Source organism: Haliotis cracherodii, unplaced genomic scaffold, assembly GCF_022045235.1.
Source record: "Haliotis cracherodii isolate W230 unplaced genomic scaffold, xgHalCrac1.p SCAF_4, whole genome shotgun sequence".
Taxonomy (NCBI): domain Eukaryota; kingdom Metazoa; phylum Mollusca; class Gastropoda; order Lepetellida; family Haliotidae; genus Haliotis; species Haliotis cracherodii.
Window position 1 is genome coordinate 11,303,968 of NW_027266297.1, and position 12,033 is coordinate 11,316,000.

General features: G+C 43.7%; 2 protein-coding genes across 3 annotated transcripts in view; both read left to right on the top strand.

Moving 5' to 3' along the window:
- Positions 1–12,033, top strand: part of LOC139478203 (TPR repeat-containing protein DDB_G0287407-like) — a 37,903-nt gene that overhangs the window by 4,793 nt on the left and 21,077 nt on the right. For both annotated transcript variants that reach the window (XM_071260582.1, XM_071260580.1), the window contains exons 6-15: positions 86–216; positions 1,151–1,243; positions 2,164–2,319; positions 2,547–2,683; positions 3,051–3,162; positions 3,891–4,001; positions 4,427–4,600; positions 4,896–5,083; positions 6,692–6,861; positions 8,273–8,444. In XM_071260582.1, coding sequence (XP_071116683.1) covers positions 86–216; positions 1,151–1,243; positions 2,164–2,319; positions 2,547–2,683; positions 3,051–3,162; positions 3,891–4,001; positions 4,427–4,600; positions 4,896–5,083; positions 6,692–6,861; positions 8,273–8,444 — 1,444 coding nt within the window. The remainder of the gene's footprint in view (positions 1–85; positions 217–1,150; positions 1,244–2,163; positions 2,320–2,546; positions 2,684–3,050; positions 3,163–3,890; positions 4,002–4,426; positions 4,601–4,895; positions 5,084–6,691; positions 6,862–8,272; positions 8,445–12,033) is intronic.
- LOC139480375 (uncharacterized) lies at positions 10,470–11,691 on the top strand. The gene has a single exon (XM_071263440.1). The coding sequence runs from the start codon at positions 10,470–10,472 to the stop codon at positions 11,382–11,384; it is 915 nt and encodes a 304-aa protein (XP_071119541.1). The 3' UTR covers positions 11,385–11,691.

The following is a 12,033-nucleotide window of genomic DNA, read 5'->3' on the forward strand; positions in this document are numbered from 1 at the left end:
AATTTTTTCAACTAATTTGAGCATCTATTTATCAATATTTTATGCAAGTATATAAACAGATTTTATCATTAATTATATTTTTCAGCTATCTTTCTCATCAGAAATGATTCTTTTCTTGAATCTGTATGTGAGGAAGGAAAGAAGTATTTTGTACAGAGGACCTCAGCATCAGAGAAAATCTGTGGACCACATGACAAAATATCACAGAAGTTTCCGGTAAGCTGCCTCCTTTCACTATGAGACACTAGTTGGAATTGGGTCAGAAACGGCCCCAAGTTCCCAATTGCTTAGTTAAAATCTGACTAAAATGAGGATTAAGTGGCAACAATGTGTGACTTTGATGATTGTGTGTCATCATATATCTCACTAGGGTTAATTGTTGGTCATGCTGTCACCCATGGTTTTCCTGTCCCAGACTTAGTTGTTAATAGGCTGACATGATCTGGCTGTAATATTGCTGACTGCAGCTTAGTCACTCACTCACTCACTGTGACTCATCAGCCAGCGTCTCTTAAAGTCATGAGTCCCAATCTCATTAAAATCAGATCTAAGTTCTCGCTGCCGCTAAACAAAGATCTGAGGACATCCCATTACAGGTCACGTGAGAACGGCCTTTCGCGAACTTTGACCGACCACTGAAATGACTAACAAGAAGTCAACATCAGCCAATTAGAAAGCAGCTTTCTCAAGCTTTATGGCACTCGTTTCAACTATGCTTGAAAAATATGTTGACACAGTTCTCTATTAAAAGTTTGAAAACTGAACAAATGAACATTCCGGAATGTCTAATATATAGTTGAGATTGTATGGCAACACCTCCTCTGTTCAAATGTTTATCCTACAGAAGCGAGAGAAAGATGATAATTGTGAGGGAATCAGTCGTATGGGCCGTAACTGTCGTTCAGAATACACTGTGTTAACGTTTTTGAGGTTGCATGATAAGAAAACACCTTCAGACTGTCACTTTCATGATCTGGTAAGCAATGCTTTGATTGGTCGGATGAAAGGTTGTTCTGACGTGACCCGTAATCGTTGTTTAGCGATAGTGAGAACTATGATCTGATTTTAATGAGATTATCATGAGTCTAAGAATTTTATTTACCTTCAGGTACATATTTTAATTCTAATGTTTGATTGTGTTTTAATTCAGAGTCATCGAATAAAGCACTATAAGTGTGAGTACAAAGGGATTGATCACAAGAAGAGACCTCAGATCAAACTAGCTGATGAACTTAAACAAGAGGTAAGGAATGGAGATCTGTCATTGTTATCCGTATGTTAACCTTGAAGTTCAAGTACCCATGCTTCACACAACAACCAACTAATTAGAATCGGGGGGTAATCACTTCTGCTAACAATGTGTGACCTGACTGATGGTGTGCTATGATTGTGGGTTTGAATCCTGGTTCGCCCCAAATATGTTTCTAGTTTCATCAGCACCATACTCATGGTGGAGAACATTTGAGACGTGGAACATTTTGAGCTTTCCTCCCACATTAAGCGGACATGCTGTGATGTAAATGGAATACTGTTAAAAGATGTGTTAAACCAAACTCACTCACTGGTGGTTGGGATCAAGAAGGACCTGGGTTAGAACAGGCCCACATTACTCTGCTGTTTGTTAGAAGAGGAGAGACCTGTGAAGATCCGGGGTAGAATAGGTCTTCAGCAACCCATGCTTGCTGTAAAAGGCGACTATGCTTGTCATAAGAAGCAACTAACGGGATTGGGTGGTCAGGCTCGCTGACTTGGTTGATGCATGTCATCGATTCCAATTGCATGGATTGATGTTCATGATATCAGTGCCTGGATTGTCTGGTCCAGACTTGATTATTTACAGACCACCAGTATATAGCTGGAATATTGCTGAGCATGCTGAGTGCGTTATTAAACAAACAAACAAACAAACAAAGTCATAAGAGGAGACTAAATGGATCATGTGGTCAGACTCATTGACATGATATTATGTGTATGAACCCTGACTGTGTAGGATGTTGCTCATAATGTCAATTATTGGTTTGTGTGGCCCAGATTTGATTATTTGCACATAAACAACAAATAGTTATGGACTTCCTGAAGCAGTGTGAATGACTGATAATGTCTTGTTATCAGATTATCGACTTCCTGAGGCAGCCTGTATGACTGGTAATGTCTTGTTGTCAGATTATCGACTTCCTGAAGCAGCGTGTGGCGTACGACTACTGCGGGGAGGAGCCCATGGTTTCCAACCACCCTGACAGCTTCGTGCACGCTGCACACCGCGATTTCCTCCACCAGAAGAGCCAGATGGTGCTGGGGAGAAACGAGGTTGTTGTGAAGGTAAAACTTGATCATCATAATCATCATCACTGATATTTTTAACAATTCTAATTTGATCCCAACTTCATTCAACTGATAGTAAAATAATAATGATTAAAATGGCATCATCCAAACTCCTATGACTGTTACCTGTGTCCTTTCCATCAATGTATCATCATTTAAGAACTCTTGTACACTCTACGTATTTCCTAACTGATTCCATCTATCTCTTCATTTGACTGTTTCAGATTGAAGATTATATTTTACATGAAGACAAAGATGTGCCTTTGTTATTACTGGGGAGCCCAGGATGTGGCAAGTCGTCCATTTTGTGTAAGGCGGCCGATGTCATTCTCACCAAGGTTGAGAAAGGAGAGATTCACGGGTAGGCCAGAGATCTCCAGTCTTTCTTGTGTTCACATGATATACATGGTCGTGTTATAGACAGCAAAATGTGGTGTTCACATGAATATAATGTTGATTCCTAAGTGATGATGGCTTATATATGACTTAGAGCGAAAAGAGGTGATTCTTTGACTTTTCAGACTTTCACTTTGACATTTGATGTTTCGTGAAATGTGGTATGTGATGGGTATGAAATATTTACCTGAGTATATATAAATAATTGTAAGGTAGATTCAGTTTCTTATAGTATTACTTTGATTTTGCAAGCCAAGGTTTTAAAGTGATGAAACTTCAGCATGTATGGCATAATTAGTTAGCCCCTAACATGCAGGGTGCCTCTGTTACAGGGAGGGTGGCAAGGCGTGGCATGTGTTTTATCACTTTGTGGGTGCGGTGCCAGGCTCTACCTCACTGGAACCCATGTTGAAGAGACTGCTGAGAGAAGTGGAGGCTGCCAAGGTTTGTTCATCGATGAATATGTCCTTTGTTATAGTCAATACTACATCAGGCGTATCTTCTTGTCTCAGACTGGTAACTTGGCAGCATTCCAGTGATGTTTTCTATTCCTAGAACTTTAAAATTGGGTTAATGTGATAAAGTTGCTTTTCTGAGAGTCATGATTGGTTGGTTGTTTGTTTGTGGTTTAACGCCGCACTCAGCAATATTCCAGCTATATACGGTGGTCAGTAAATAATCGAGTCTGGATTAGACAATCCAGTGATTAATATCATGAGCATCGATCCACGCAATTTGGATCGCTGACATGCATCAACCAAGTCAGCGAGCCTGACCACCCGATCCCGTTAGTCGCCTCTTAGGACAAGCAGAGTAGTCTCTCTTACAAGCATGGTTTGCTGAAGACCTATTTTAACCCAGATCTTTACAGGATCAGTTTATTAAAAGGATGTTGTATCGCTGTAATGATAAACTGAAACCTGGCATAATTTTGGATAGGTGAAACAAACTTGGCAGTACTCCATTAGTATGAATGGTGCAGTTCCTGTGAAATCGTTTGGAAATTTGCAAATCATTAGTTGGTAAGTTGTAATGTCCTTCAACTATGTAATGACGTTTCCACCAGTTATTGTCTGGAAGAAGGGTTTTCCGGATTGACAGAGTACATACCATTGAGGTTTCACTGTATTGTGTCTAACGGAGACAGTGTCAGTGTCAGGTGCTTGTTTCAGGACTCCAGTAACATGCCGAAGGACTTGGATGCCACAGCCCAGATGTGTTGTAGTGTGTTGTCTAATCCCAACACACGCCCTCTCATCATATTCATTGATGCAGTCAACCAGGTGGGTGAATGTGAACATTTACAGGACCTGAGTGTGTTAGGTTTAATGCTTCCCTTAACAGGATTCCAGTTATATCACAGCTGTCAGTTGATATAGGAGTTAAGCCGGAAGTGATGCCGTTCTCAGATGTTAACCACTTTAGGGAAACCCAGGAGTACGAGTATGCTGCTGACACTCCCAGAAACATAATCAGGGCGAATCAGGATTCCAACCCACAATCCCAGGTTTCTGTCATGCCCAATGACTCAACTCTGTACAGCTAATAGCGGTGCCTTAGATGACTGGGCCACTGTGCCCCCTTACAAGATCTTACATAAAAGCTTCCTGTTATTCTTTATTGGTATTAATAACTTACTAGTACTTGCCTGACTATGGTAGCCTATTGTCAATTTGTAACTTACACTTTGTTCAAATGTTGATTTCAGTTTGCAGAAGAACAGGCAGCAAGAGTTTTGAGTTGGTTGCCACGGAAACTGGCCCCCCAAGTGCGATGTATATTTTCAATGATAGACAATACAGATCATCACATGGCCTTGATGAGCAGGGAAACCAAACCCATTGAGCTCCACATCAAACCTCTCGACCATGCCTCTCGCCAGGTGGGTACTATGTTGGAACAGAGGATGTCCTGGTAAAAAATAGCCAAATAAAGAAAATGGATCATTTCAGAAAAAAATTCACATTAAACTCTGCAGACTCATTTATTTCAGTGCATATGCTCATTATGTAATTATACTACTCAAATAAAGTCAAGGACCATCCGATTCTTATATATTACAGATTTTCATGACAGAATCGAGTGGTCCTTAACCTTTTTTGTGTAGTATATAAATACAGTTTCAGTACATTTGTGTGAGTTTGTTTCTTGGATTGACCCTAGCATCGTCATTTCAGAGCATGGTGTGTGAGATGTTGAAGCGCTACGACAAACGTCTTCCTGGGAGTCAGCTGGAGGAGCTGCTGAACAAGCAGTCCTCGGAGAACCCTTTGTGGCTCTCTGTGGCCTGTGAGGAGCTCAGCCTGCTGGACGATGCTGACTTCATCTCACAAACAATTGTGGCACTTCCCAATGGCCTCCTCAAGTGAGTAGTGGGTGTCGTTATCGCATGGCTTACTCTGAATGTGTAAAACATCTATCTCATTCAACTCAAATCTTAGTTCTTGGTACAGCTAAACAATGCTTTCGTTTGAGTTTTCTGTTTGAGGCTATTAGAGGCTACTAGAGACTCCTGTTATATCTCAGTTAAGATTTTGGCCCAGCATAGATTAATACAGGAACCTGTGTTAGGAAGGTAGCAGGGATATTGCAGACTGAAATGTAAAACAATGCTCATTCTTTGACTCACATGGCATATTCCAGTCTCGTGTGCTTTCTAGTTATTAAATACTTAAATTTCAAAGAAAATTCAAATTTCCCTGTTCTGGCATTAATCATTGATAAGAATAATGTAGCTTTGTTATATCTTGTTTACACTGTACTAACAAATGAGCTTCAGTCAAATGTTACATGTCTTGTGTACAGGGGTCCGGAAACCGTCATATGCGCCGGACATGTCCGATTGGGAATCTCAAATGTCCGTTTTAAAATATTGCTTACCGGACATTTTAAAAAGTATTGTCCGGACATTCTTAAATTTTGACCGGACATGATCAACAGTTAGAACTGAGCAGTTTCTGTCTGCAGTTGCAACACAATGAAGATTAACTACACTGACAAGCTTTGTTTGTTTTGATTGCTGTAAATACATCGTACCTACATGATAGTCCAATCGGTCAATCACTGTAATAGGCAATAAACTGAGTTGACACTGATTAATCGAGGATTAATTACTGAGAACATCTTGTTAATTTTAGTGAAAGGTGTTTACAACTGTACATTAATACCTTGCATCATCGATGTACCTCATTATCCTCACAATGCTACGATACGAAACCTCAGACAAGAAGCGAAAGCGTGACGACAGCCAGTCGACCGATGCAGATCAGTTGAGCGGATCTGCCAAACCCTCAAAGTCTGGACGATAATTTTGTAAGTCGTGGCTAACGACTTTCACTTGGTTGACATACAATGAGGATTTGCAGATCTTATTGTTTTCAGTAGCTAGTCGTATATTGAATCTTGATTGACCGCCATTTTGCTTTCTCGGACGATCGATTTCCAATTTTTTTATGGTCAATAATTAAGTACAGATGAAAAAAGTATTCAAATAACTATTGCTATCAACAATATTTTAGTATTTGTGATTAAATTATCTGTCTCGTTTTTAAAAAAATCTTTAGTTTAAAAAAAACTTTTCCCGTGAGGTCACGTGATAACCAAATATGGGATAATAGTCTCGATCCAAATGTTACAACGCGTACACTTGAGCAGACTCATGAATATAACTCATGAATAATAATTAGACCGTTCACTACGTTAACAGATCGTTATTATAACAGAAACAAACGTATGTTTTCCATGTAAATCTAAAATGATATTATTTGTTATTAATTAAACAATTTAAATTGAAACAATTCATAATTCATCATATTATGAATAAGTAAACTTGTAATGTGTGTGAAAAGTCGTACTAAAATACGCTATTTGAAGGGGGCGTGGCCTAAATGCAAATGTCCGATTGGGATTTTAAATTTTCCGGACCCCTGCTTGTGTATAAATGTTATGTATATAGTTTATGTGTCTCCTTCAGCCTGTTAGAGCATCTACTGACCCGGCTTGAACATGAAAATGGCGGGAGCCTACTGGTGGCCACCCTGTGTCTGCTGGAGGCATCTGCTGCTGGACTGTTGGAGTGTGAACTCAGGGATATACTTGGAGACGAGGACTCGCTCATGCCGCCCTCACCTTACGATGAGAAAGGTTGGTACAATTGGACCAGTGTACCTGTGAAGGGGACACAAGTTGCCAGTTGTCTAAGGTCCTTACTAGTTGCATACCCTCACTATGCAAGAATCAAATGATCTGCGGTTAAATTCCTATGTTTTCCCTGATTAAACATGATCTGGCAGTGCTTGTTGGTTTCACCAAGTGTTAACATGGTTAATGTATCTATGATTAGTGTCACATTTAGAATTCTTGACACTTTTAACTGACATGCCATGAGGTAACTGACATGCCATGAGATAACTGAAATGCCATGAGATAATTGATATGCCATGAGATAACTGACATAACAGGAGATAACTGATATGCCATGAGATAACTGATACGCATTTGATAACTTACATGCCATGGGGTAACTGACATGCCATGAGATAACTGACATGCCATGAGATAACGGCAACATCATGAGGCAACTGATATGCCATGAGATAACTGACATGCCATGAGATAACTGATATGCCATAAGATAACTGATATGCCATGAGATAACTACAATGTCATGAGGCAACTGATATGCCATGAGATTACTGACATGCCATGAGATAACTGACATGCCATGAGACAATGACATATTCAGCAGGGTGGTAAACACACTACTACTCATTCATCTGGACATTCACCTATCTTGTATCCGGGAAGGAGGTATTTTTCGTGCATAACATGATCTTACATTATGAGTGACCGAGGGAGGTTTATCTACACTTGCCATTATTAAATTACTGTTTGTGTTTTGTTTGTTCTCTCCTCACTCATTCTTGCCACATGATGACAGCCTGTAAATCATCAAGTCAAGACCAGGCTGACTAGTGATTGCTATATGAGCAACGTCCTACATCATCATTGTACACTGACTTTCAATCAAGTCATTGAGCTTACCACTGATCAATTTGGACTCCTTTTACAAGCATTGGTTGCTGGAGTCTAACTCTTACCCATAAGGAGGGCCTCTGATGCCTCGTGGTAGAGCGTCTACCCAGAGAGCAGAAGGTCAGGGCTTTTGATCCCCAGGCCTCGTCATTTCAAAAGACGTTAAAAGATGGTACTTCCTGTTACCCTGCCTGGTGCTCGGCTTTAAGGGACTAAAACGAGGACTGGTAGGCTCAGAATCAGTATACTGTGTCTGAGTGGGGTCTTCATGTTAAACTGTGGCACGGTATCTCAGTGGGACGGCTCAGTTGGCATCAGTCAGGACTAGTATAAGTACATTCCCCCCCACACACACACACCACCCCCGCATGTCGCTATATAAGTGCAATAATCTTGAATGTGACGTTAAACTCCATTTCACCGCACCATCTAACCCAGACTCCCCACTGACGATATGCACAAGGGAGCAAAGTCTCAAATGTCCTGGGTGTAGTAAGAGTCACAATGTTTGGTCTTGCAGAGGAGAAGGAGTGCTCGGAAAAGGAGAAGGTGAAGCAGAGGGGGTCACTGTCAGACAGGAAGTGGATGCGGATCTTCTCCACGTTACGTCCCTTCCTACGTCCCTATGGTGACAGTAAGGAGGGGCGCCTGGACTTCTACCACAGAGCTCTTAGCAAGGCAGTTAGAAAAAAGTAAGTTCTAATCATCATTAATGTATGTAACAAGAAACTGATTTTGCAGGCACTAATGCATTGCTTTAAAACAAAAACTGTAAATATTCTGGAGAAACATTAGAAATGAAAAAAGGATATAATCTCACCCGACCATAAAAGGACATTTTGGTACTTGCAGAAGTAAATGATAAAATCACTGCTGACAATATGGAAACTGTCATTAGAAACTAAGTAATCAATATTGATACTTGGAAAATTATGCAACCTACAGTGTCAATTTCTGAGGTGAAACAACAGTAATGATCACTGATCACGCAAGGACATTTCTTTTGTTTGTCGCCCATGTGTGACTGTAGATACCCTTGCTGGTAAGTCTCTTATGATCTCCCCACGGCAGGGACGTTCACTGACAATTAAAGTCATGTTTCCACACTTGCCGAACTAGGATGGAATTCCGAAGTTACATTTTGTCTATGCATAGTCCCATCATAATCATGTAACAAACTAGACACTCGGTTCACATCCAACATGGGTTTCAACATGCATATTTCAGTCGACTGAAGGATTTCAAAATTCCAGTTTAGTTCGTCAAGGGTGGAAACTGGACTTTTATAGTCAGTTAACTCCCTTGCCTCGTGAACATGGTCTATTATTGGCATCACACTGGGTTTCAGCCTCTGCTTGCAAGCTGTGGTATACGAGGAATACTGTCTTAACCTGGCTTTACACTGATCTCACACCTCCAGTGACTGAAACACTGTTAATCTGGCCTGTACTATTTCTAGTGAATTGTCCGGATTAAAAAATATCCAGATTAACGAAACATATGTACGAAGTAAAGTCCCTTGTCTTCTATATATTTGTTCCAAATAGGTTCAGGATCTTTGACAACCAGATTTCAATGTATATCAAGATAACACAGGGTATTGAGCACAATGTGCAGCAGTTGCTTATAAGCTGAATGAAAATGTCAGAACATCCTTCAGCGTGTTTAATTACATTAAGTAATACGTTACCACTGTTATACCGAGGCTGTTGTCTCCCACAACTGCTGCTATAGCGAAATCTACCACAGAGATCTCAATTACCTCATGCAGCACGTGCGTAGCCACCTAGCTGCCATGTGACACCCTTCACTCTTGTCTCTTTCGTCTGCTAAGCAAGACATGTTTTCTCCTGCTGAAGCGTTCCTGAAGATTTGGTGATATTTATTATAGTTTATTCTCTAATAAACTGTGCTTTTATGGGGCGTTGCGGTAGCTACGCTTGGTTATAATTTTCCCGCCAAACGGAAAATTTTTCCCGCCCTTTTTTCTATATACTTGCGGGGTTCGCGTATGGACGTTGTGTTTTACGTTTCCCCTGTTTTTGTATGTTTTGGGGGTTAACATAACTTATTTCTTTAATAAAAGTTATATGTGTATGTTATATGTTCACATTGCTCGTTTATTTTCTTGTGAAAATGCTCGTTTGTGAATCATTGTGGTGCGTGCGTTGTAACCATGTTTTGTTCTTTGTTTATAGCAAACAATCAATGTCTGACATGGATATGTCCCCAGTATCCACCCCCTCTACCCCTGCTCCTCGGAGTTGTGGGGTGTGCAGAAAGTTTTTGTCGTCCCGGGATCCCCACGATCGTTGCCCGCGGTGCAGGGTTCCTTGCGGGGACACCCGGTGCACCCTGTGCGAAGGTCTGGGGCCTGCGGAGTTTGAGCGGTACCGGCAGTACATACAGTCCGTCTCCACCCCTGTGGTGGCCGGTTCGTCCGGTCGGGGTCCCCGTGCGGGTACCACCTCCTCGGCTGCGGCGGATCCCCTTGCGGCCCTCGGGCTGTCTGGGGATTCCGTCGCCGCATTGTTGTCGAAACTTGTGGACTCCAAGCTGGCGGCTTATCGCAAGATAGGCCGCTGGCTGTTCCGTCCCCGGCCTCTTCGGTGGCCGCGGGTTCGGACGCGGGGTCCACCGGTACGGCGGCGGCTGCCGTGGTTACCGGTCCTTCCCCCGAACCGTTGCTTCCGCTATCGGTTAAGGACCGCGTGGCCATGGTGTATGACCTCTTCGAGGACATGCCAAAGCCCCTGCCGATACCGCGGGGAATCCACGGTTCCGTGGGTTCCTCCAAGGTATACGACGAGACGTCCGACAAGGCTTTCCCAGCATCAACCTTGCTGCGCGGGATTAAGCCTTCTTTGGAGAAGGCCTTCACGGCTGCCTCCGGTCGGGGTCTCCCGTTACCTCCCCCGTCGTGGAGAAAAGGGTCTTTCCCAGTACATGACCTTGCCTTTCCCGAGGCTGGTCCTTCTGCGGAAGCCCATGTGGAGCGTTTGGGGGTCCGTGCCCCACCGGTTGCCACGGTACCACAAGGTACCTTGCAACAGCTGGACACCCTCGCTCGACACTCCATGCTGGCATTGTCTCACGGAGACACATACCTGGCTGCAGCGGCCAGTCTGGTCGAAGGTTCTTCTACAGACCGAGACCAGCGCATTTACAACTGCTTGCTCGGTTTGAATGCTTCCCTGGAGTACGTTGCCGGGGCTTCGGCCTTTGTTTCCGGCACGTGCCATTTTCTTCGGCGCCAGTCGTATCTGGCTGCTTCAGGGTTGGACGCTGCCAATCAGGAGGTGCTCCTTTCGCAGCCTTGGTCTGCTCGGACCCTGTTTAATAACAAGATCCCTGGGGTTCTGAAGGAACAACAGGCCGCTGTGTCTGCCGATGCCTCTCGGCACACACTGGATCTTGTGGGGTCCTTGCATAGGCGCCTGGGTGCCGCTCCGAAGCGGAGCGCGCCCCAGGATGCTGCGTCCGGCAGGCCTAAGGGGTCGGGTCCTTCTTCCTCCGGGAAGAAGCCCCGCTCTGAGGGCTCCGGTAAGGGTTCTCAGCAGCCCTTTCGCGGGAAGAAGGGGAACTGGGGGAAGCCCAAGTCGTCTAAGGACGGCAAGGGCCCCTCCAGGTGACTCTCATTGGAGGGGTTCGTATGCCGACAGCGCCAACTTCGGTTGGCCCGTAGGCGAACCCGAGTCACTTGGCCCTGGACAGTTGCGCCTGCCGCAGCCCGTCCGGCCCCCCTCTCTTTCCCCAGTGGGAGCCAGACTCCAGACTTATTGGGAGAATTGGGAACAAGTGTTCGACGACCCGTGGGTGGTCAACACGATTCGGTACGGCTATCGGCTCGATCTCAAAGCGAATCCGCCGCTCACCGTTGCCCCGTCGGCAGGTTTCTATTCGGAAACCGATCTTCCCTTCCTCGCCGATGCCATCGGCAGGTTGGTGGAGAAGAGGGCAGTTCAGGAGTTAGCTCTACCAGAAATAACACCGGGGTTTTACTCCAGGATATTTCTCGTTCCCAAGAAGGACAGTGCCGAACTCAGAATGATTCACAACTTGAAATCGTTCAACGAGTTCTACCTGCGCAAGCCGCCCAAGTTCAGAATGTTGAGCTTGACGGACCTGAAAGCACTGATCATGCCGGCCGACTGGCTAGCTTCGATCGACCTGAAGGATGCTTATCTGCATGTTCCGATTCACTCGGATCATCACAAGTATCTCAGGTTTGTCTTTCAAGGCAGGCACTACGAGTGGGTTGTACTCCCATTCGGTCTTTCA